At 47.6% G+C, this 27,142-nt stretch overlaps 1 protein-coding gene across 7 annotated transcripts in view; it reads left to right on the forward strand.

The window, feature by feature from the left end:
* LOC105275819 (protein bric-a-brac 2) overlaps positions 1–27,142 on the forward strand; it is a 266,959-nt gene that overhangs the window by 77,920 nt on the left and 161,897 nt on the right. The window contains exon 2 of one of the 7 annotated variants that reach the window (XM_020030503.2): positions 16,883–26,764. The exons of the other annotated variants lie outside the window; for them this stretch is intronic. Coding sequence (XP_019886062.2) covers positions 16,883–17,020 — 138 coding nt within the window. The 3' untranslated portion in view covers positions 17,021–26,764. Of the gene's footprint in view, positions 1–16,882; positions 26,765–27,142 lie in introns of those variants that run through there. 7 annotated transcript variants of the gene reach the window in all.

A 27,142-nucleotide genomic window follows, 5' to 3' on the forward strand; every position in this document is an offset into this window, starting at 1 on the left:
GAGAGAGAGAGAGAGGGAGAGGGAGGGAGGGAGAAGTCGCGCGGAGAACGGGGACGAGAGTCGGCTGGAAAACCAGAGGGATGCGACGAGCGACCGATTTTTTTACGAGGGAGGTTTTTGCGCCCATGGGTGGGGTTTTTTTCCGAGGGCGAAGAATCGAGCCGTGTACCATTTCGGCACAAGCAGATTTTGTCGCGCGCGTTGCTTTTGGGTGGCGCAAACTTCGCGTGATGGCCGAATTTTTCCTTTCTCTCTTTCCGCTGCTACGTACTAATCGGATCGCGGCGCAGGAGTGCGCGCACGAAAATTCAGTTATTCTAAATTTCATTACGGAACTTTGAGATAAGTTGAAAATTAAATAGCGCATCGGCAGCGGGTTAAAAGTTTAACCCGTTTATCTGCCAGTGTATTTAGCAGGACAGAGATGGAGAGTGGTGGAGACAGCCAGAGTGCAAGAGAGAAAGGAAAAGGAAGAGCGAGGGAGAGAGAGTGAGAGAGAGGAAGTGGAAGCCGCGAGAAACTCCATTGCATTCCCAATCCGGAAGCTCCGTGCGGGCTTCGTGACGTGGTTCGAGTCCTCCAAGTCTCGGGTCGACTCGATCGCAAATGACGGGTTATCGAGTGTCTGCCGTCGCGGAGTTCCTTGCTCGACACGACGGCGAGAAGTTCGGTCGTGTCGGCGGGTCAGCAGAGGCGGCAAGGGCGGACGGTTATGAGGGTGGTGGGGTAAAAGGGACGAGAGAGGCTAGAGGCGTTTTTCGGGCTTCCTGCCGCGGTGTGCAACAGGTTATAGTTTTTGGCATACACCTCCACGCTTCGTCCGTTCGTTCTCTCTCTCTCTTTCTCTCTCTTTCACCATCGCACTCCTCCCTCCTCTCTTTTCATCCGCCGCCACCCCGTCCGTCCACCCCATCGCCGCTCTCTACGTTATTCTATCCACGGCGTTTCTCTCCACCGGCCGCCGCGCTCGCTACCCGCCGGCTGGCTTTATCCGATTGCGATTCCTCGCGAAAATTCGAGCCAAAGGGGTAAGCCGAGGTATTCCGACCGTCGGCGACCTACCTCAATAAAATCGCGCCGGCACTTTCCGCCGCCACGTGGCACGCCTTGATCTCGATGAACCTCTCACCGTGCGGAATTGCGAGCGACTCCCGGACGAATGATTAACTTGTTACACTCTCTTTTTGCGTCCTCTCTCTCTCTCTCCTTTTTATTTTCACTGAATATTCCTGAAGTAAGTTTCGTGACGTGGAATACAAACGTTAAGAAAGAGTTCTTTTATTAACCGAGAGCTAGATTACATTTAAATTTTAATACAGAAACGTGATTGTAAATGTTATGGCTGATTAGGATGAATCAATTGATAATTGTATTTTGACAATGCGGATATCTTTCAGTAACGTTTAGTTATGTATTGTTATGTGTTATTACGTATACTGTGTAACCTTTAATATCTTTTCGTTTCCTTTATTTGGTATCTTTTTATATAAAATTATAATTTTTTCTTGATTCAATGTACCGAAAAAATATTAAAAATATATTGCGAAACTTTATAATAGATCGTTCATGAAAAGAGAAGAATTATATATCTTGTGCTGAGAATTGCGAGCGAAGAGTTTGACTATGTGTAACATGCGCAGCGGTTCTTTACGCGGCACGACGGAAAATTTGAAGCAAATGGAAAATTTCAACAGGGAAGATGACCCGACGGAATGTTACGGAGTGGTTTCATCTCTATTTATGGCTTACATCTCGAGACGCGACTCTCTCGATGGCGTTTCGTCACTTTCTAATCTTCCATGGGAGGTTTTACAGCGCACGAAATTTTCCGCGGTTGCTCAACGAAGCGCCGTCATACTCATGTTCACTCTACCGACTCCTCTCGAAGTTTTAGTATTCGTAATTAATTCGGCGGTCGTGTCGTTATGGAAAGTTACGTTAATGTATGGTACATACGCTAATCTTTTATGATCCCTAGCTAAATTAAGAGGCAAATGAGGTTTAGTAATTTTTTTTCGTTGGGATTTCGAACATTTCGTTTGGGAAAGTTGATTTCAAAAGCATCGCTTTTAACTGTTATAAAAAGGAATGCTTTCGTTGTTGCAGCAAGATATCGTAGATATCACGGCTCGCAACAACTTGCAAGTCTTTAACAGCTGCTGAAAAATTTAACCGCTTAAAATCTTTTAGTAAAACGTACCCTTTCAAGTATAGAAATACCGTACAAAGGATTGCAGAAATATGCATACCTCAATTAAGCGCAGAAAATTATATCATTTCACGAAAGTTGCGCTGCCGCCCAACAAAAGATTACACAGATATCATCACAGAGATATATCTCATCCCGAGGTACCACAGCCGAGCGAAATGCATTAACCCTTTCATCGCGAAAAAAGAATGTCGTGTAAAAAAATAGGACTCGAGCGAGAGAAAAGCCTGAAGGGAGAGAGGGGCTCGACCATATCGACGCCGTAGGACTCGAATTTTCCGTCGTCCGCACCCCGAAGCCCCCGTTGGTATCCGTACCGCGCCGCACCCCCTTTCCCCCACCGGGCTCGCCCTCTTTTTTTCAGCACGGGTCCTCGCGGCGCTGCGGCGCGTCGAAAAAAAGCTCGATTTTTCCCTCGCTACACTTCTGTGTTATTTGCTTTATGGAACGCCTGTTACAGATAAATATAATAGGCATTCATCGCCGCGTATTGTCCCCCGACGAAGCGCCGTGCGCGCCGGGGCTTTTGCATTTTTTTCCACCCCCGCCTACCCATTTTTTGTCTCACCACCACGACCATCGCCGGCACTACTACCACCGCCACCACCAGCACCACCACCATCGTCGTCGCCGCCGCAGTTACTCGCCGACGATGACAACGACGTCGACGTCGACGCCGCCGCTACCAGCGTCGGCCGACGCTGACGTCGACACTGATCCGACGTCGCACGCGCCCCAGTGTGCGGGACACACACGCGGGTCTCGCGCACGCGAGCACCCGTTTTTATTATTCGCGTTTTTTGGAATTTTTCCAGTGGCGCCCGGCATTGTTTCACGGTTTGTCATTGTTATACGCCTACATCCTGCCAAGCGGGGGCTCTACAGCCCGTGCTCTATACTCGCCCTCTCCCTTGTCCTCAACCACCCGCTCACCCGCCCTTACTCCCCGCGTGACGCAGCGGTCGCTAGCCACATGTGCACATACAGGGCGTATCGAAAGTCGTTCGCATCTCCTCCCCTTAAGCGTCGTTTCCTGGCGAAGGAAAGTACAGGGTATGATTTTATTGTCTTTTATCTTTGCGATGTTGTTTACGCGTGATTCACGTCTCTTTCGCTTGGAATGGTTCACTGATGACACGTTGATACGATCGTTGGAGATAAATTGGCACAAGTTCGCCATTACCTGCAATTTTCTCGTTTTTGATTCGTGACGCAATTTTCTCGATTATAAATACTCTGGTCGCATCAAGCCTCAAATACCAAATAAAGAGAATATATTTCTACTGGAATGTTACTAAAATTACTCAACATCTTTTTTAGCTATTAATAATCGTCGAGGAATTTTATCAGAATCGCTTAATCAATGCTGCAGATAAAATCGTCTCAGCAATCTTTGCTGAAAAAGATCATCTTCCGACTTTTGTGATTCCTGCTACACCCCGTACATAGCCAGCCCCCTTTAGCTTCCTCACGCAATGACGATGACGCTCAGGAAGAGGACTCTCTTGCTCACTCGCTCGGTCGCTATTACTACCCTCGCTAGGAAAGCTTGATGATGATGACTGCCGAATGACTCTGGGCGTTATCGATTCCGGAGTTATCATTGCGAATGTCTCCACCCCATTCGATCACTATGCCCTGTTCCGTGCGCGGACTTAATGACGGTGTTCGGATCGAGATCATGAAGAAGAACGGAGTCTATTCCTGGCCGTTGGCTAAATAAAGGGTATAAATCGTGAAGGAGCCGATGGGTAGATTTATTTGGTCCCGCGGGGATAAATAGAGCAAAACGATAAGGTGGGAATGTAGTTTATTCGTTAATTTTGCCTTGGTAAAGAATTCTTGGTAATTTAATTTGTTCTTAATGAAAATCTAATCGAGAAATGCTGTTTCGTGCAATATCGCGCTTCAATTATTAACGTTAAATGTTCTCAGTTATACGAAGTCGCAGGTTGACATTTGTTCTCTGCATCGTTGCGAGTATAAATCTCCCGTCATAATCGAGTTAAGGCTATTGACGCTTCTTTTAACCGACTCTACGCTTCGTTTCTTATCGATTCATGTAAAAATAGTGAGTGTCGCGACGAGTCGGAGCTCTTTCAGGTTCCTTGTTCCATATTCGCGCCGCACGCTCGATGTCAACCATGATCGCTGCTTCTCGCTATTTACTTCGAGCGCAATCTCTTTCTTTCTCTGTCGAATAATAAAACTCGCGATTATTCGCACGCGCGATTTAGCGCTAAACGGAGTCGCCTATCTGGTTATTGCGTGGATAAGTTTGTCCATTTCGCGATCGATAAATGCTTACGTACGATTTCATGTACAATTGCTCATAACGACGGCCAAGTCGACGTGTCGCATTAGTGAATCCGCTTCCTCTCGCAACCGCATTACCGCATTTTCGATTACTCCTTCGCAGCCTCAGCTTTTCGCCGAGGACATAAAGAATGAGGACGCATTACACGACCGCACCAGTCGTTAAAATCGCTAATGAAAGTGACATCGCCGCGCAAAAAACTCGACGTAAACTTATCGCCGACATTACACCCGCGAGCGTCATTTCTGCCATCATTATTGCGCGCGCGGAATTAAACGCTTCCAGCAGAGCGATGATTGTTCGAATTCGTTCCTCAGAATCCTGCGAATTCTACTCGCGCCGTCATTGTAAATTCCCCTCGCGACTCGCGATTAAGAGCTTGGTGGGACTAAACAAACGCGCTTTTCCCTAGAGACGCCGTGACTTGAAAGTTACGTAAAGTTACGTAGCTACATGTGTATGTTTCTCTAGTAACTTGATAAATCGGCATTAACAGATAAGAAACATATTATTATTACTAATTGCACAAATCATTTGAGAAATACTTTGATCGAAACAAGCAAGCTTTACCAAACTGATTCGTTAGCTTCGCTTAGATCGGACAGCATTCTTTTCATCCCCCTATCTGGATCACACTCTTTTATCACAGCTCGGGTATATTTCCCAAGTCCGGCGAGATCTACGACTACGAGTAGCGCAGTAGCTTTCCTGGGATAAATAAATCTGACTATTGGTTTTTCGGCACCCTGCATCCTTTATTTATCTATTCCGGATGTGGAAAACACGGGCGCGAAATATCGGGTCGTTTCAACGCACGGTGTACGATGTCTCGCCCGTACCGATCAGAAAACGCGCTGGCGATTGCGACAAGAGCACACGTGTGTTCGCGTCATCACGCCGCGCCGGTTGCAAAACCACATTCGTGCACGCACGAAAAGTTGCTGATCCGAGAAGAGTCGTCGCTTGGAAATCGGAAACAAACGGTCGTCGCTCGCCGCTGCTGCCGCGCTCGTGATCGTCGCTCGTTAAAATCGTCGGTGAGGAACGGCCAATTAAAGAGACCGCCCGCGCCGGTATCTGTCACGGGGGTTGCTGGGGGCCTATCGGCGATCAGGGTGGTCGATCGGTACGAGCGATCTGCGTATGACGAATGCGAGTATCGACGCGCGTCCGAATCGGCAGCGGCGGTGGCAGGCGATAGCGTCGATCGCCTGGCCCCTCAGCCTCCCCAATCAGCGGCACCTCACCCCCGACTGGCGCGCTCTATCGCTCTCTATCGCCTCGAAATACGCAAAGCGCGCGCGTGCACTCGCGTGCCGCGCTCTACACGTATGTGAGAGGACATTTCTCTCTTTCTTTCTTTCTTTCTCTCTCTCTTACTCTTTCCTCCCTTCGGTTGCCCTCTCGCGCGGGTACGAAATGGCCACGCCATTAAGTGTCCCCGTTGCGTTTATCATTTCAGCTTTATGCCTACGTTTACGGTTACGGCCGTGCCGCGTTTCCCGCGATTCGTCCCCTCCGCGTGCCCTATTTTTCCGCGTCCTCCTGTTCAGTGCCGCGGTCCCTTCCGCTCGCCGAAAATTACGAGCGGCCGACGAGGGTGAGGGCCCGCTCGAAAGGGCGACGCGATATCCACCGGCTCAGTAGAAATCGATTTTGCTGAACAATGCGAGCACGATTCCTGCCGTTACCAAACAGCAATGTCTCGTGATTAACAGGAGGAAGAAACTTGAATTTAAAACAAAAACCGAAATGGTGGTAACAAGTCCATACGGGAAGTTTCCTCGAAATTTGCGCAATCGCAACGCAAATTTCTTTCTGAAGCAGTCCGTAAGACGTTAGACGGTAAAGTACGATGCACACGCACAAGATTCGCCGCGCGTTTTGCAATACGCGAACGAGAGCGTCGATATTCATTATCGGTGCCCGCGTGTCGCTCGTTCCGGGCGAATCCGCTCGCAACATCGTTCGCGTTGTGCGCTTCCGCGACGTGCTCATTCTTTCCCGATACACATCGGGGAACGCATTCGCGCTCGTAACGCGGGCATCTGCGCGCGCTGTTATTGGCGCGTCCGTCGTCCCGATCGCGCGCGCTCTCCCAAACGATCTCTCTCACCACCCCACCTGGCGCACCCCCGGTTTTATCGGCCGCGATTCGCGGTCCGACAATGACAGCGTCAGCAACGCGTTGCGTGGCGGCGGCCGGCAAACAACGGCAATGGAATGACAAACGGAATGACAAACAGGACCGCGTCAACAAAGGACCGGCGCGTGCTGAAAAGAGGACGAGCGCGCGTCAAGCGCGGGTCGTGTACAACCACCCGGCAACGGGTTGGCAAGGGGGTGGTTGGAGGCGATGGTGGCGGTTGACGGCCGGCGACGCGAGAGGGTGTTTCGGGGAGGGAAAGAGGAGTGCGCGCACGATGACCGGCAGCGGTATCGTATTCATAGCGGCCGCGATATTGCCGCGAGATTTGCGAATTTCCAGCGGCAGGCCGCCGCGCGCGCGGTCCGTCCTGTCTCCCTTCCTCCCCCCCCCCCCTCCGGTTTCATCGTCACCACGCTCCATGCATTTAGAAGCCCCTGTTAGAAGGTGCGCGCAGTCGAAAGTCTAATTAATTGGATATAGAGCGGATATATACGCTGCCCCGGACGGCCCTGTGACGTCGTTCTGTGAAGGCCTCTCTGCCTTTTCACTCGCCGAACGGTCGGTCCTTTCGATGGACCTCGCGCTGCGCGAGCCACTTCGACGACCGCCATTTGGCTAACGCACCGCGACAGGCAAAGAATCATTTCGTTGCGCGCGAAACGACGTTTATTCCGAAAATAGAATGGCAATGAATTTTTTTGCGAATAACGGAAAAGGTTTGCAAGTTGAACAGAAAAGGATGTATAAAGGATATATAAAGATATGCAAAACTGATATGATACAAACTGGCGGACGGGCGATCCAGGAAATCGTTTTTATATTTACTGTAGTCACATCCACTTTCCAAGTATAAGTATTGTAAGTATAATACAATACACTTTTTTATACGACAATCATAATGGAAATCGAGATAGCAATATGTGGCTTATTGATGCCATAAGAAATAATCAGGCACGCGCGCGGGATTAATCGGCATTCCTTTATGTAGTTCCTCGTATTCTTCTTTCGAATCCCTCCTACCCCCTCGCGTCGTCCTGTGGGGTACGTGTCTGTCGTTCCCGGGGAAGGAGACGTGCACACTATCACGAGAGGCATTGTGTGCAGATTTTCCTCATTTACTACCAGGCGATGCCGTCGATTGTCTAGGATGATGGCGCAAATTATGCGAGTCACACCTAATTGGCAGTGACCGTGGGGTCGCGTGGGACGCGGGGCTACGTCACGTACACGCGTGTGCAACGCGAATCGCCGCGTTAATGATGAAGCGCGTGTGGGGGGAAAAGAGGAGCGGAGAAAGAGAAAATGAATCGATCTTTTAAGAATGTGCCAAAGCAGCCATTGACAATATTGGCAACCAATAGTGATACTCGTGTAACTTGAGCGCGTTTCTAGTGAAATGGACTGAATAGGCAGAGTTCCATTCAACTATTGAAATTAGCCATTGTGCAAGTAGCTATTAAATTAAAATATTTAAATTAGACTCGTGTGGATTGTGACAGCTCCTCTTAAGCACTCGGGAGGATTAATTGCAAAGTAATTCTTGCGAACTGATGAAAATTCAATTTAGATACATTAAGAGTGGATTACATCATTGTCGCATAGAAAATTGCAAGATTAATGTAATACAGGGTGTAGAGTAATGTTTAATTATAGAATTCTCCAAATTGTTCCCTTCTGCTCACTTTTAAACTTTATCTGTTATTCTATAATGTAGATTTAGATTATATCAATTCTCAGAATAACCGAGAATTTCTACAAAGTTTCTATTCTCAGTATCGTACATATTTGATGCCATATATCTACAATATTCTAGTAGATTTAAATATATAGTGAAATGAGAACACAAACGGATAGAGGAAGATTGTCGATCGGTGATCGTTTGTAACTGAGCCGGCCGATTTACGACTCGTAGGTGGATCACAGGCGGAAAATGTCAAACGCATTCGGTTCAATATTGTAATCCATAAGCGATAATTCAATTATGCTCTGTAAACCCAAAACTCGTCGGCAAAATTCGAGCCGTTTGCACTACTGAGGTTGCCGCGTGAAGCTGTTTGTAGTGTGAGTTCCTAAATGTTGATTAATCTCTATTTTGGAGAATCAAATAAATCGAGCGCGCAAGCCTGCTTTAACGTTAAATGTCGGACTAATGTCGAATTTACTCTAGCTTGCGGAATCTCGATTTGTTACATGTAATAAAATTACAATCGCTGACGTGGCGCAATTCCGCTGGCGCGTAAACGGGCGTGTTGTAAAAACGCGCGGCGGCAATACCGCGAGTTGATTAGAGGAATTACACGTATAAATCGTTGCGATAGTTTGTAGATTGCTTTTTTATTAATTCACCGCCCGCCGGTATCGCGGACTGTGATTGGATAAATGGCTCCGCTCGCCATGGAGGAGGCGCCGGCGTGTTTTTCATCAACTTTGTTGAAAAACCCCGCTTTTGAATAAAAGTCGGTTAGAGCCTATTGTGGGACAGAGCGATCTCAATATGGATGAGTATATCGGTACATAACGCTTTGTGCCTTTACCTGGCGATAATTTGTAGCCCGTTGCCGGCCTGAATATGCCTCTCCGACCGCGATATATCTATACGCATCAATTTTAACTTTTAAATACGTAGGGTCGATCGGGGTAATTGTGGCAGCTGCAGTGGAGGGCGGCCACTATATTTTCCAGGGTCGAGATTAATAGACGTCATAAAGTAAGAAATATCATCGCGAATATCAAATGAAACAGTCCACGTTGAAAAATGCTGCTCGTTAATTCAATAATCCTTTTACTGCCAAATTGTTAAAAAATTATTATTATTTATCGGATATCGTGTTCCCCCAATCCTGACTTCGATTACCATAATTTCCGTCTATCGAATTCTACGATACGTTGACAATGCAATCAATAAAGTCGCTTGTCGACGCTTGTCATGAGCGATTAAATGCAATAAATACTCCTCGAGCGTTCGTTAATTTATGCAATTTTTTATTCTGCAACTGAGCTATCGGACGGGCAAAGAGAGCTACGCGTCGTTGAAAGTTAAAGTAATGGGGACACTCGAGGGTTTTTCATCGACGTTCACAAGTAACAGTAGAGAACGAGAGAGGGTTAAGGTATGCGCAATCGCGCAATCAACGCGGCGGAGTTCTACGACGTTTCGGAAATCGGATTTTCGCGAAATTACGCGGCTGGGGCTGTCTTCGGATCAGCTAATTCGATAAACACGGTATTAACTACGGCTCTCCGTTTTACTTCGACCCCGCCGAAAGAACTCCGAGGAGCAGTGCGAGTTTTTGCGGCGGCCTCGATAATTACTCGATTGCGAGTAACGTCGAGGGGTTCTCGCCGAGTGCCCCTCAAGAGAGAGAGAAAAAAGAGAGAGAGAGTCAAGAAGGACGAAGGGGTTGCACTGAGAGGGACGCAGAGAGCGCTGCAAGAACAAACGAACGAACGAGCGCACGTACGTACGTACGAACGAACGAAGCGGAGAATTGACCTCGCATTATCGGCCGAGTGCTCTATTTGCATTCCTCTCGCAAATCGCTCGCACACGCACGCACGCACGCACGCACGCACGCGTATTGTTACTCGATTTTCGCAAGTGAGAGCTTTCATCCCTCTTGGCTGGAGATCGTACTTGCATCCTTGGCGATGCACTCTTACAACGTTGCAAACGTAAACGCGACGCGGAGATGTTCCGGTCTTTCAAAGGTAGACGTTACATTGAAACCTCAAGTGGACGTCATTTAAATTGAAAAACGCCGCGAGAGAGAGTTTGTGGAATGCTATTTACCGGAAGTTTGCCAGCGACGCAAAGGCGACTCCGTGAACGAGACGTAAATCTGCATCGTTCACCGCTAGATTGTAAAACGACCAACGAGTTATTATGCATCGCGTACTTTCCGCATAAATAGATTGAACGTCTCACGGAATAGCGTTGTCCGAAAATAGCAGTGACGGGCGCCGAAAAGTCGATACGGCGTCCTTGTGCATTCTCGCGCGGATCTATTTAACGTACGCCAGTTTAATCAATTTAATCTCGCGGCCGTAATCTAAGATGTTCATCGCGGAAGCGCCCGCCCTGGAAATTCCGCGTCTATAATTAACTAGCCGATTAGCCCCGGCTGGTTGATAGTGGTCGACCGATAAGGATCGCGCGCGATAAGTAAATCGCCGAACGAGTATCGCGTTCGATTAACATGAGGCGTATTAACGAGTCCCTGGGTGGCATTAAATAAATAAATGGATCCTGACGCGGTCGTTAGGCGCGCGCGCGCGCGCCTTGTTTTTATTTATGCCGATCGCGCGATCGGCCAGGTATTGAAATTTATTTCTGCAAGCAGGGTGGCAGAAACGCTTTAATGCCGGTCGACCCTATTAGAAAGTTTAATGGCAGAATGCGTAAAGTTTTATTTCCGCGGAAGGGGAAAAAAGGAAAGAGCGAAGCGCGGGAAATTTAATACCCGCAGCGACGGAGCGTTTCGATCGCAAAAGAATCGTATCGCACGGCCTCGCAGCCGGATAGTACCGGCGGGCGTAAACGTTTATTTGCCGCTGCTACATCTTTGATGAGGTTGCGCTCTACTAAAAGTCGTATCTACCGGAGGGGTGGGAGAGGAGGGAGAGGGAGCGTGATATAAAAGGCGCGCGGACCGTGTAATAATTTAACACGCCGTTGGCGAATCCGAGACTTCGAGGAAAGTCCGACGTTTAAATAGATCATCCCTTACTCACGACTGCGCGGCGATAACGTATCGCCGCGCGATCTACCCGACCGGAAGGATAAAAGCACGAGGCGAAGGATACCGGCACGATGGGATTTCCCCGTGGCCGCGTGATCCTCTCGGTCTGCCCTGCATTTGCTCTCAGCGGACCTGATCCGACTCGAGTCGAGTCAAACTCATGGAATTTATCGGGCAATCTTTTTGGAGTAATTCCTCGCTAATTCCAAAACGATTGATTCAGCAGCTGGACGCGCGATCGCATGGTACTCCTTTCGGGAGGCTCGAGCACGTTGTACTCTCTTCAAGGCAAGCGCGGAACGCAATCTCGTTGCCGGTAGATAAGAGACAGGCTCGGGCTCGTACAATCGCTGCGGCACGAAAGCGGGAACGCGCTTTGGAAGAAGGAAAAAGAAGGATCTAAATAGTACGTCGGCTCGCGCATATCGGCCTTCCCTATCTCGGCGAGATAAACGCGGCGCGATAACGCATCGCGCTGCTGCGGTGCATCCGCATAAAGGTGCCGCGCCGCGCCGCGCCGAGTCGAGTCGAGTGGCTCAAGCACTCGACGTAAAGGCAAACGTGCTCCTTCCGTAGCTCCGATCGTACTCCACGCGGCTCCAGTACCATTTCTCCCTTCCTCCGTCTCCCTCTTCTGCTCTCCCTTTCTCTTTCTCGCTTTCCTCGAGGTCTCCCATCGCCAACTTACTGAGATTCTACGTTGTTTGCCTGTTTTATCTCGACTCACGTAGAGCCATTGATTGCACCGCGAGAACGTGATCTCGAGGATCGCCAGGATTTCGGGGGCTCCGTAGGGGCGTCGTACGAATGATAAGTAAACTTCCATGTAAACACTTGGCGAGATTCGGGAGAGATGATTTCCAAGTTTCCGCGTGTCGTAACTCCGATGTCTACCGGGACTTTCCTAGCGAACTCCGCTGCAACACCTGACGACGCGTTTGTGTGGGCATACACGCGAGGACTCGCGAGCGAAAAGCGTCATCGCGATTCAGCATTCGCAAGCGGTCAGCATCATTTTTTTTCGCCCATGCTGTCTCGCTGTAATTTATTAGGTCTCGAAAAGATTCTACAATTCGTCGCGCGGATCGTCTGAAAAGTGATAAAAAAAATGATCTTAGAGGTTATCGCGTTGAATTTCGTCACTTTTGTAACATAGTTACACATCGTCGCGTCAAATCCATGGAATATTTTCTCTTTAGGTAGGCACTCTCGATTGCGCACACACGCACAGTTCCCTCGGACAATGTCGGAATAAACACGAGGATTGATTAATTAGTTGCGAGGAGCCGATAAGATGACGACTAAACGAAAACATCTTAATAAAGATACAAATGCAAATGCGCAAGCAATCTTTAATATGTATTCATTGTATCGCCCGATCTGCGCCAGAAATATTTAATATAAATATTTTCAGATTATCGATATGCGATATTTCTCTGAATATGCCAGTCTCGCAGACAAATAATAATTATCCGAGCTAAAATTTCATATGATAAGAATATAAGAAAGCAACAAATATATTGCGATTATGGCAGGAAAAGTTATCGCACTTAATTTGTGTTTCACATTTAACAAAATGGTTTATATATTATATATATCATATTCTTTATATCCGAAAAATAATTGTCGATTTTATTTGCGCGAACATTTCGGATCCAATCATCTGACGGTAGCCTACGCGTACCTTTGGCAACTCTGCAAGTTTTTAATAAAAAATACGGCGTCAGGGAGAGAACAGGAGTGAGAGGGTGGATATTTCTCGTGGTCAAAGAGCGGCCAAGAGTGGCGATCGTCGTGTGCATCTGCTCGCGGCTTACGGGTTATACGCGAATGAACGGTAAAAATCATATCCATATAACCGAGAGGGTGGAAGGCACCCTCCCCCCTGCCCCGGTATTGGTTATATTTAAATGGGTTTAATGCCCCGACCGTACCCTCGGTCGTCCCGCCGACTACCCTGCAGAATGTCCTTTCTCTTTCTCTCTCTTCTCTTTCTCCTGCCTCTCTCCTACCCTCTCGCCGATAGAGCGCTCACCCTTCACGCCTCCACCCGCGTCACCGTCGACGCGAACCCCGCGCTTCGAGGGTTAAAGCGCGCTATCGATAAAAAGCAAGTGTGCTGGGTGAGACAAAGAGCGAGCGCTACGAGGGTGCAAGAGGGTGCAACTGCGAGGCGAAACCGAGGAGATGAAGGAGAAAAGAGGAGAGAGAAGCGCTCGAGAACCGGTGTCATTTTCGTTCCTCCTGCTTCTTCCTTTTTTCCCCCGTGGCGTCCTTCCCTCTCGTCCGGCCTTGCTCTCGACAATTAGGTGTATTTCGACCCACCCTCGACATTGTTTTCGCTGCGCTTCGAGTGAGCTTCTCGCTCGAGATTTCTTTCGCGTGGCGACGAGACGGTTTCGCTCTTACTCTTGAATGCTTCTTTCCATTCCAATCCTTAGGGATGTCGCGAAATTCACGCGAGTTCGACCGAATCTGGTCAAATCGCTTCGTAGATTTAGATTGTTGAAATGATCTGACGGAACGACAGATTGATGAGAAATATTAAATAAAATAGAAACGCAATAAAGATGCTTCACTTCTTAATAATAAGATAATAATACCGACGCGATTATAAAAGGAAGCCGCGCAGAGAGTGCTCGTAAAAATCTATTTAATTAACTTTGGATTACTTTTGCGTAAGATATTGATTAAATCACACGCACGTCAAATTTCGAAAGGAGTTACTACGCGTTGACAGTCATTATCTACATCTCGCTTCAACGATCCCATCTGAATTTCAATCTCGAGTCTTATCGTATTGCGAGAAGATGCGTATCGCGAAATATATGAGATGAGCGCACGAGGTGTTAAAAAGTAACGATTAGCATCGCGTCACGCGTCACCGCGTGATGATCGATTTAACGAACGCGCCGATTCAAATTGAATCTACCACCTCACAGTCTTGCGATATAATATGCATGTGAATTCGATTTACTCGCTTGCGCACACATGTGTCTCCATAAATCGCTTTTTACGGCACCTAGGGTGGGACGTAAAAGTTTTTCGCCCTGGTGTACGAGCGTGTTCTCGTCGCGCGTTTACCGCGCCGAACGGCCATCTTCCGCGCGTATGTCGATTAAATAAACATGATCGCAGGCATCATCGTCGAGAGGAGATTCGCGTGCGCGCGCTATCGCAGCTAAAGCTCACCGCTCATCTCGAGAGCAAAGGATTGAAATGGAAAAAAAGCGTTGGCCGGGCGGCGACGCTCGTCGATAGAACAAAAGGGATGGAACGAGGGGCGAGTGAGCGGGCGGGTGGGCGGGGAGGAGGCAGGGGATGCGAGCGCGAACCAAATCGGCGGAGCGATCTGCCGCTAATCCGGGCTCGGCAAAACGGTATCGCATTTTTGCGCCGTTTTGCGGCTCTGGCAAAAGGGCGGAAAAAAATCGGCGCTCGCGGGAAAAAAATCGGGCGACCGACGCAGGCAGGGCGGAAAAATCGAGCAGTGGGACGGGCAGGCGGACGGGGGCGGGGGCCGCGAGGTAGGTGGAAAGCCGCGATCGGGCGGTGACAAAAATTGTATGTAGCGCCGGGGCGACAATAATTGAAACGGCGCGTAACACCGTCCGAATCCTCGAAACCCATTTTATATTTTAATCGCACCCCGATAGGCTCGTCGCGAGCCGCTCCCCTACCTCCACCTGTGTTTCGCGATACTCCTGTGTGTCCAACGCATCCCTTTTCCGCTTTCACCCCGCTGCCGCTGCCTCGCCGACGATCCCCGTCCGCGATTTTCGCGATCGCGTCTACGCGCGAGTAGATAACGCGCGAGTGACGCCCGGCGCCGATGATCGAGTGCCGCCGAGCTGGGAAAGGGATTACGCCAACATTTGTTCGCGTCCGGCAGGAAAGAGAACAGATTAGACGCGATATTTCGCCGCTTGATGCGATTCTGTGATCGGCGTAATTTAAATCTGTAAACGTCCCTCGCTTCGTTTTTACCGTTTTTTCGCGATATTTCGCCTCCGTCATGGAACGAAGGCGTTTTCATTCGCTCTCGCGCATCGCGACGTTCCGCTCGCGTTACTTCAGTCGCGGAACGATGCAAGGATTAAGTCAAACGATGATCTATTTTAACAGAGCCGCGCGTTCCCATAATTTATTGCGGAAATTATTAATGTACCATAATGAAGCAAAATGTTGAGTATACATATTTATGTGATTCATAAATGCAGAAATATGATTCAGAAATAGTGCCTTTTCGAGGCAAGCCTTGGTCGCTGTTTGACACGCCTGTGCGAAATAAATAATTATAAAAAATCAGCCCCTTCGTGGGCAACTACATTATGATATTTCCAGAACGTTAATATTAATAAAGTAGTATTTGGACATTTGGGAATTTAGCGAGGAATGGAATTACGAGATGTTTTTATTAAGGTGACAATATATATTATAATAATACATTCGCATTTATCGCGCGCGGACGGAAGCATCAAGAAATGTATTTGAACATGAAAATCTCTCTGCCCGTTTATATTAAGATTTATATAACGTGTATTTCTAGACGCGCAAAATTCTTGCAGATTGTACAATGAATTGATAATGACAGAACAGAATATATGCACCAATTTGCCAGACACGAATAATAGAAGAATACTGTAATATAGAGAATAAACAGAAACGCAATAAACAGAAATAAGAGAATATTGCAAACTAGAACAATTTAACAGATGCACGTTGTAAGTGTGCGTATACAGCACATGCATTTTTTATAGATATCTCTGCGGACGCGTGAATCTTAAAATTAAAATCGACCAATCTCAGGCAAAGCTCGTGATTATATATCACATGTAATGTATGGCCACTTCTGGCGAACGTATTCTCGAAGCTTTATCGATTCACTTACACGGAAATGTCATCTCTTTTTTCGCATTTCGCGCGCGCGCGAGCGCGCTTATAGGTATGTATATGTACATATGTTATATATGTATATATATATATATATGTACATATATATGTACATATATTTTATATGTATACACACATCATATATATATACAAACGTATGTATATATATTATATATGTATGTATGTATGTATATATACTATAATACACATAGTCGATTAGATTATTCAGGAGTTTTAATAGCCGCACTTAACGATTTATCGTCGTATCAATCTGCGGTAACGAGCGGCCCGCTCTCGCACGGCCGACAATAAATATTTACGCGTTTCCACGTTCCATTATCTTTTATTATTTCAGTATGAAATTATCCCCGATACTTTGTTGCGGGGCCGCCGTGCCTATCGTTTAATCGCATATTTAACGCGTGTCGACCAAACTGCTGACACTATAATGTTGCCGGCGCAACGCGCCGTCGATCCTCCTCCCCTCCCCTCCCCTCCCATCCCGCACTTCTCTTCCCACATCCGCAAACTGGTTAACCGTTTAATCAACAAATTCCTCGCACTTTCTGTTGCAGGTGAGTAACTCGACTTGCACTGGACGACGGCCGCAATCGAGGACACGTACAAGCGCGACCGGCGATTACCCACCGCGCGTAATCGCCATAGGCGATCGCGCTCGTCGCCCGGCTGTTTGTGGAAAAACTTTTCCGTAAGACCGAGTGACTCGAATTAATGCTCATTATGGACACGCGAGGCACGTCGCGGCCGCAACGGTACTCGTACGCGATAAAATCGAATCGAGTGACGGATGAAAGTGGGTACCAACGCGCGCGCCACGATCCAAGTAAGGAGGAAAACTCTCATACCTCCACCAGCACTGTTCAAGAAAATGTTTCTCGGTTATGCTGAGCGTAATCTGAGATGCAATTAATATCGTAATTCGACGTAACAATGTCTTGTTTAATTACATGACGACGTGAATTACATGAGTAAAGTATACATAAAGAAAGCAGGAATTTTATATTTGATTATATACAATAATTTTATATCGAAATTTTATATTAATTTTATATAAAATAATCTTGTTAGTATAAAAAATTATTTTATATTGACAAGAATGTAATTCGATTGTACTTTGAATATATGTAGACGCACTTTTCACGGAATTGTCAGAATTGTAATTTTAATTCTTAAAACTTAAAACGCAGTAGAACGTGCCAGTTTGTCGTCCAAAATGTGGCGGCGGTAGCTTTCAAAATTTTCTGCGCTGGATGTTTTAACAAAGGTGCTCTAATTAAGAAATCTGCTAAATTTGCAAGTGATGGTTTCGACGCACTGGTACCTATACAACTTTATACTTATCGTCGCGCGAACGAAGTATGTTACTGCAGATCTTCGATATCGCAACTCTTTGCAACTATTAACATCAACGGAATCGCGTGTAATTATTGCTGCTAAACTATACGTGTAGACCATAATGGAAAACGTCGTATAATTCGAGCTTGGATATCTCGTATGCGAGTGTCGGAGATCGAAGCCCACGTGTATGGAGAACAATTACGCCCATCCGATCGCTCGGCAAGCGAGCGACTTTAACGACGAGAGACAACAAAGGTGACGAGGCCGAAGGGGAGTCGCGAACGGGCGGGGGGCACGGACATTAAAGGAGATTTCACGGTGCAGATTAAAATTTATCATAATCGTAAAGGACTGCGGGCCGGGGGATGAGAGGGGCACGGAGGCGACGCCGCTTGGCGTTATTTACGATTTTTAATATGCAAAGCCGTCGTCACCCCTCCTCTCCACCGCCGCCCTGCTCCGCGTCTTTTTGCTGAGAGTGCGCGAGCGCGCGCGCGAGCGAGCGAGCGAGCGTACGCCAGCGCGTCCGGGTATGAATAAACATTAAATTCCTCGTTACTCCTTTTAATAACTTTTTATACTTCATATTTTATTAATGCCAAGACATTCCGATCGGACGCCGCTATACGGCCGCGGCGCAGCGAGTTGCGCAACGTGATTTGCGTTTCAATAACGTCTCTATGTACGCGCTAGCTTTTCTTGCTTCTTTTGTCTCTTTCTTTTTTCTCGTCTTTGTCTGTCTCTCTCTCTTGTTCCTTTCGCATCTCTTGTACCGTTTCTCAGTTCCCTTGTATTCTATTTCTCTCTCCTCTCGTCCGTTTCCCTCTTCCATTCGCGGGGAGACTACCTCTCGTCGTTGTTGAAGGAAATCTGCGTGTCTGCTCGGCGATGCAGTAAAACTTTTATGTATTTATTATCGGACGATAACAAACGCCGACGTTCCGCCGGCGTTATGTCACTCGGCATGCCCGTATTTCGCGACGGAGACGCCGATAACTCGCGACAGTTATGCCAAAGGTACTTGACGGATATCTTTATTCCGTTTAACCGAATCCTCTCCCGTTTAATCTTAATTCGTGCCTTCTCGTCTTGTGCTTTTCCCATAAAAAGAATGTTAATCGTGTCAGCAAATTGCGCTACCTCTATCGAGCGTGCAAGTAAAAACCCTGTCATTCCTGTCGACCTCGAACTAACGGTAACGGTTTTGCATTTGGGATTAATAATAAATGATATATATATATATATACCGTGAGTAGATTAAAAGCTGCTTGTTCTTTTATATTCGTTTCCACCAAGAGGGACGAAATTCGTCGGGGAATATATCGAAGTTTAATGGGACGGTCGCGCACCAGTTTATGTATTAAAGAGATTTTAAGTGGCGTTAAGCAAGGAGCGGCTAAGAAGCATCCTAAGTGTGTCCGCATCGGCGTCGTTTGTAAAGCGACGCGCGCTCATTCCGGGGTTAAAACGCGCCCCTAAATGAGGAGAGATGCTCGACTACCGGTGGTGTCTGGTCAACCACCGTGGGGCATCCACTCTCCACGCGCTCTCTTTCTCTCCCTCGTCCCCTCCTCTCTTTCTCTCCCTCCGTCTCGCGAGAGAGAGAGATAGGGCACGAGCGAGATAACTATATCGAGCCTGCACGCTGGCTGGATTTTAATCGAAGCGCAACGTATAAAGTTGCTGAAAATCAGATTATCCCTACTCGTCGTGTTCCTCGTCCTCCTGCTCTTGGTGCGCCCTCCCTCCCGTCCTTCCACTGCCCTCTCGCCCTCTGCGGATCTCCGCTTTTTGCGTCGGCCGTCTCTGCAAAGCATTTTTTACTCCGCTTTTTTATCTCGCGGATTTTTATTGATTCCGACGATTCGAACGCGACGCGCGTGTTCGGTTCTCGAAGGACCCGGAAGAGAATTGCACGAAAAAACGAAGGACGAAAGACGAGCCGGGATTTAACCCTTTCTCTACGGCAGAGCTACGGTTGGTAGAATGACGAGTGTAGAATATAACAATGTAGGCTGAGATCTAGAGTTATGCAACTGAGCGATAGCATCACGTTTTTTACTTACTTACACTGTTTTAGCTCGCATTAGTGATATAACTTTCCACGCTTGAAGGAATAGAATCTTCATAAAAACATTTGCTTAAACTTATGGTTAGTCTACAGGTCATTTCGTGGATGTCGACTATAGGTAGGGGCGAGAGAGTGTTAAGAAACTTTTGCTTCGGAGTGATATTCTAGTGTAGGTATCCGCTTGTTTTCTACAGCATTCTCGTCTCGATGAAAATTTCGTGATAGTGGCGATGACACACATCACTGGACGAATTACCATCCATTTCGGAAATGAAGCTCGAGACAAATTCGCGAAACGTCTGAGAATCGATTGCTCCGCGATTCGAGTGGACTGCTGAAGAGCGACGAAAATGATTTTTTTACACGAGACTGACTTATACGATCGTTAATAAGAGAATATCTTTGCCGAAGGAAAGAATATATTCCGCACGCAAATTGACACACATCGACAGTAAACTCCTCCGTCCGAAAAGAAATCACGTGGCACGATTATTTTTACATCGCACGTAGCTGTTATCGGATTGCACGGAATGCTTAAAAGTTTCGAACGTATCGAAACACGATCGGAATACGCTCGTTTAAGAATTTATTCATCTCGGAGAGGAATAAACCGTAAGTGACGATTTTCGTCCATCCCCACCTCCCGTGTCTACTGATAACCCTTTGCGAGAGGAACAAGCGCGCCGGAGGATTTATTAATTATGACTTTTTGCGCGCGCGATTACAAAATGCGCGCGGCAGCTGTTCGCGGAGGAAATGACACGCATGTTTCGTGCGCGCGCGTGTAAATAAAGAGAAAGAGAGCGAGAATGTCGGGCGGAGAAAGGCACGTGGTGTGCGGGGACGGAGGTGGAGTAAATACACGTGAACGCGCTCTTAACCGACGCAATAATGTCGCCTCGCTCGGCGGAAAAAAAGTGAAAATAATTCCCTCGCTTATTCAGCATCGCAGAAATTTCGCGTGCGCGTCTGCGCTTGCCTAGCTTTTTCCGGGATTTTTAAAAAAATAGCGCTCCTCGCGTCCCGGCCGGCGATTAACTCTTCAATCTCTGCGTCAACGGTTAAGTACAGATTGCGGCAGATCTCGTGCTTTCAGAAAAAAATGTTCCTCTCTAGAAATAGAAGGGAGATAAGAAAACCGATTTGTAATAATAATCGGCGTGTATAATGAAGCAAATTTGCAACGATCGTAAAAAGCCGTTCGGTCGGTCTGTGAATTATGCATGTTCATTACGATGACTCTAGACTGATAATTATCATAATTACCAATGGAAAATTTCTTCGCCGGGGGCTTTACAAATCTCGGGGAGTCTAACGGGCACAGCCGGAAAAACTTGAAACTTTTCATCAACATTCGTTGTCGTTATCGCGCGTGGAAATTCGGAGATGCGCGTATCCGAGCGTACGTAATAGCCGAGCGCGATCGTGCCGGAGCGGCTGCAAAATCATTTCCTGATGCGACAAAAACGTTGAATTACCCGCGGCAAGTCAATGAACTTATTCTTCGGTGTCCCCGTTTTTCGCGTTGCCGGCCGCCGCGAGAACCAGCCGAGCACCGCGATTCTTCGCGGGATATTTCGGACCGCTCGACGTTTAATATACCGCGGATCGCGAAACTCGCGAAATATTAAGCGACCTCTTCTGTACTAAACACGCGGCCGAGATTAACTCGCCGTTAATGATTCAGCGTACGGTAGGCTTCGCCTATAAACGCATGTATTCCCGTCCGTAACACTCGAATCCCGGTCTCTCCGAGTTAAATCGGGGGCATCGGGGAAACGTAAAAAATCTTTCCGTTATATAAATTATCAGACTTGCTCCACATTTATCTCGTGCGCAATCTTCAATTACGTCTCTCGTAATATATTTGTTGCAATGTCTTTATAGTGCGAAAGCTTGCTGATCGGAATAAATTCGCATTCGACAGTGGGAAGCTGGTCGTTCCTTTCGCGTCCGTTTCTGTATAATAAATTTACACTGGAATAAAATCCGCCTTGACATTATAAACTGATCGCAAGAGTTCAAGAGTTTCAAGTTATCCATATATCGGCGTATTGGCATTGAATAGAGGTGTGTTACGCGTTTCTATCGCTATTTATTATACATACGAAATGTGACTGTCTGGAGCCGCGTTACGTTATACTTATGGGTGGGGCGTTGTAAACTTAACGATTTCTTTTTTCGGATTTCCTTGCTCGGGGCAGAGGGGAGTCAAGTAACATGAAACTCGCTCACTCGCTCTACTTGCTCGAGGCTCGAAATAAATTTCTGCACGATGAATGATGGGACTCCCCGAATATCTCTATCTCTAGGAGCGGGTGAAACGAACCGTCGTCCCTTGAAATATTCGCGTTCAGCCTGATATTTTTCGGCGGTGCGTCTCCGGTTATACCCGGAAAACTCTTGAAATGGTCATTGTAAGCTAGCTTTCGCGGCACGCGTCAAAAATTCACGCGTTACGTATATATACATACAGCATAAATAGTAAATGCGACAAATCCTAGTAGGATCCAGTGTAATAAGCAGCGACAGTCCTTTTTTTAACGAGAGGTGCGAAGAGCGCGAGGTAAAATCAAGAGAACGTGCGATAAAAAAAACAGTCAGCAAATGCACCTTCAATAATTATTCAAGGAGGAAATAAAAGCGAAACGCTGCTAGCTGTTTACCGCGCCGAAAATCCACCGGCCGGTAATTTCCCTCGTCTCGAGAAAAGAAAAGAGCGGAAGAGGGAGGAATAGGAGGGACACGCGGCAGGAACGCGAGTGTTATAGTATTATTTTTAATAACGGCCCGAGAACGAAACGAGTGAACAAGCAAGCGAGAGAGCGAGAGAGCGAGAGAGAGAGAGAGAGAGAGAGAAAGAGAAAGAGAGACAGTGAGACGAGAAGAGAAGAAAAGAGAGCGAGAAAGATAGATAGATAGAGAGAGAGAGAGAGACAGAGGGGGAGAGGGAGAGAAGTGGAGGCCTGCTTGCCATTACGTTACGCGGTAAATAATAAACGTTCATAAGGCCTTGGAAGTTATTATACAATATATACGTTCGTATACGCCCGATGCCATTACGGGTATCGTATATTATTAATGCAGCGGCGCTCAACCGAGCTCGCGCTCGCGCTCGTAGATTATCCTTGAGCCTCCGCTCGCGCGCTCGTTCGTCGCGTTTTTCCTTTTCTCGGGCTCCCACCTACGAGCATCTCTCGTTCACTCGCTCGTACGCGAGACGAGACGAGACGAGAACGGGACGACGCATCCTCGGCATTGAACTACATGTCGTGTATACGACGTCGTATGCGATGCAGCGTTCACCGTATACCGCTCAGCCCTGATAAAAATGACCGGTTCAGGATAACCGACTTAAGAGAGGAGAAGTGTCGTCCGTCATTTGATTCTTCAGGCGTCAAATTCGGAATCCGCGGATCGTCCGGAGAAGATATCGCCTCACGTTCAAGTCTGACGCGCAAAAAAAGATCCCGGTGCAAAAGCGAAGGAGAGGTGTATCTTTTGTGACCAGACTGCGGAATCCAGTGTCAAATTGCCCGGATTTTGCCGCGCAATTTTGTCGATCTGCGAGCGTCCTCGTCGGATCAAGCCACGTTTGCAGGCGGTTTCATCTCGAAAATCGGTGACCGGGTCGCGCGTTATTTTACGAAGCTCCGCGTGGCACCGCACAATTAATGACATCCACTGGCCGGACGTGTGTAAGCGCCCGGCGACGACGTGTGTAATAACATTCGCGAGCATGACGGTATTACGTTATACGAGCTAAGTACGAGGAAGACGAAGACGACGACGACGACAACGACGGCGGCGATGGCGGCGAGAACGTGTCGCGATGCAAAACGACGGGAACACGAAATTTGTTACAGGCTGAAAATCACTATAATCAATGACGCGACGTAGAATGGAAAATATCCATCAAGGTGAGTCGGGCGTGAAACGACATTCAGCGCTCGCACGGTCGCTCGCTCGCTCGCCCGCTCGCACGCCCGCGTCCGGCAGTGCGTACGGCCGCACCGATGTAATTATCATGTAATAGCATAATTTCACTATGGCGGATAATTAACCGTTTGAAAATAATACCGCGGAACCGCGGAACGCGCGCAACACAACCTCGCGCCGAATCCTTTCGTCGGGTATCGCCGGCGCGGACTGCGCCGTGGATAAACCCAACCATCGTCCGCTCCGACGCGAATAATCCGACTTTCTAATACGTATTATTATTATTTTCCTTCTTTTTCGCAATTCAACAGCGGCTCGCAGCTCGTTCCCGAAAGACTCGAGCACTCCGAGAGATCCGATCCGTGCAAGATGAAATGTTTCAAGGGCGCGGGGGGAATTCCGTCTGCCGGAATCGATAATTCAAAAAATCACGGGCGATTTATTAAACGGGAATTAATATCCCGCGAAAATGACAAGTCGATCGAGCGAGATCGAGCGTAGTACATCGACGTAAAATGGAAATTGATCTTCAAGGCTTTGGAAAAGTATCGCGCACGATCGACGCGCGATGCAACGACGATCGCGCGGTGCAAAGTCGCCGAGCGCCGATTCCGCGAACTGAGGCTCAAGATCGCGCGTCTCCCATGCGAAGATGGCAATTCCAAGGAGAAAATTGCAGTGGACTTGGGCCGGTTCGATCGGAGAAACGTTGCACCGACAATAACTTTTGGTACAGTTCGGTTTGGTACACGCAGCTCCAGCTCTAATTGCGCAGTTATTTTGTTAAGATAAGGCCGGCGATTTCATGGCCGCATGCGTGCTCTCCCGTCTCCGTTCCGCGACGCTCGCGTTCTCCGTCTCACGCACTGTATAGGCGAAGATTAGGCGAATTATTATTATTATTATTTTAGTCTCCGCTCGCGTAGTATCGCGGCTCGATAGCGCAACCTAACTTTCGTATCAATATTTATTGTAAAAACGATAAGATTAAGCGAAATTTGTTATTACTCGTAGCCAACTCTCGTATTTATATTGTTACGTCACGCGCCTAGCGAGCCGAGCCGAGCCGAGCGGAACGCGCGTCGCCGCTGCGCTTCTCGCACCGACTATATAAAACGCAGCGGTTCTCATTCGCCGCCGTCGCCGTGGGCGATCAATCCCCGTCGATCGTTATCGTCGAAGATCATCGGACGGATAAGGCCGCGGCGAAACGAGCGTCGATTATTCGCGCTCTCCGCGGGCGGAATCGCCTCTTTAGCGCGCACGTGATTCCGTATCGATCTCTCGCTCGCGCTTTCTCTCCTCCTCTCTGCCCCTTCGCCCTGTCGATCATACTTGTAATTGGCAAACATAAGCTCCTCGCCTCCGACTTGGTAAACATTAATATCATTATTACTGAACGTGCGATTACTTGGTGCTCTCATCTCTTTTCTACGTTGCGAAACGACGTCGGTGCCGATTTTCTCGACAGTGTGCCGGCTGCGATCGCCTTCCTTTTTTTCGCCGGCGATGTTCAAGCGGACTCGTAATTACAGGGAAATTATTTAATACGGCAGATTAAAAGGTTTTCGCGGATTAAGCTTGTAAGTAGGTAATAAGATCCTTGCGCGCGTTCAGTTAACTGCGGATGCACCTCGCGGTGTAATTAACAGAGCTTGACCGCGTCGTAACAACGTTGCTTAATTTTTCAATAGCTCTCCGTGTATCTGTTATTTCTGGAGCAACGGTCTCGGATGAATCGTTCCCTCTTCGATATTTTTGGCAAGGGACAAACTCTTTCCACCGAACGGCCGATCGCTCGATTCGACGAATCTCTGTCGCACATGCTTTTTTTCTTCTTATTATGAGAATAAAAGTATTGCGCAAGGAAACGGCCGAGTGCTCATGATACGACTATAAAACATCGAACCGTACGGCATTATTAATAAACCGTACAGTAGTTTATTGCGGTAACTATAGCCGAGTCGCGCTGCAACACACATACACGAGTACACGAGCAGCGTAAGCGAAACAGACGCGTACGTACACGCCTACACACATAAACGAACATGCATGTGCGTGCCTTATAGGTGCACACGTACGCGCGCGCATACGCATGGGCGTTCTTTCGCCTTGTCGTGTTGCTGCAGCTCGTTGGATCGTGTTCTACAGTCTCGGGTGTCGACAAAGCCAGTCAATCAAGTTCAATTCTAATTAAAGATCGCCTGTCAACGCGACGATCGAAGCCGCCCGTGGATGATAATTTTACGGAAAGGCCACGACCGGGAGGAAAAAAAAAGGAGCGATCGATCGTGGGTGCCTTTTCCTTTTACGCTCACTTTCTCTTTCGCACTTTCCCAATTTTAATTGCAACAATTTTAATTGCGCCAATTTCGAGATTGCATTAATTGGAGCGGCGGAAAAATTACACGTGCGGCCGTCCGCAGATTCGTCGATCGATCGATCGATCAATTCGGGGAGTCGAGCTTTCCCCAGCACGGATATTCCGATGCAGGACTTTGACGAGTTAAACAGATGCGAGAAAAAGAGAGACAGAGAGAAAGAAAGAGCTGTGTTACACTATTTTTATATTATATGTCTATTTCTTACGTTCTTCTTGCTCCACTTATCGTTCCATATGCGGAGCGTCCCAGATGTAAGTCGCGGATTCCTTGATGAATATGTAATCGATTTTATTGCAGTGCAGCATTAAGCATAATTGATGGGTGAAATTTAATGCAACAAAGGAAGACGCGGGTAGCCTGATGAGCTACCTTCCGTTATTCCGAAAGCTCCGTTGGCTGCTGAATTCGTCTAACAATTTAATTTTCACGTGTTTACGTATTTCGTGAAATTAGTAATGCCTCGATATCGAGACGACGTTATATAAATGCTAATGAAATATTCTACTGTATGCAATAGTATTATATCAATATCTCGGAGCCAATACAATCAATATTATTCAGTTGAGAGTAAAATAGGACAGATATCTCATATCGGTGTACGCACACAACGGCGCTCGCCCCTCCCCTTATTTGCAATCCTCAGAATAACGTTGCTTGTTCTCTGGCGTTCCGAGGAATCGATACAAGACACTAATAATCACTAATAATTGTATTTCTCTCTCCCTTCCGCCCTCCTCCTTCGCTCCCTGCCTCTTCCTTCGATTACCTTTTTTCTCCCTCGCCTTTCCGGCGACGCGCAAGTACATCTGGCAGATTAGAAAAAAAGCCTCGACCTGGCCAGCGGTAACGAGGAGCTTATCGATCGATAATAATTTAATGATAGTTATTCCGGACCGGGCTGTTATTTCTCTCGTCGGGGCGCGCCCCAGCCGACGAGAAGTATTTTTGTTTCGTTCGGGGCCGGAAAGTCGATTCGTCACGAGGGATAGAAAATACGCTACTTCATTCTTGCCGGAGTAACTCACCGGCGTGGCTCTCGCGAGTCCGCGCGAGGAGGAAACAGGAGATCGCGAACGGAGAAG

Source organism: Ooceraea biroi, chromosome 11, assembly GCF_003672135.1.
Source record: "Ooceraea biroi isolate clonal line C1 chromosome 11, Obir_v5.4, whole genome shotgun sequence".
NCBI lineage: Eukaryota > Metazoa > Arthropoda > Insecta > Hymenoptera > Formicidae > Ooceraea > Ooceraea biroi.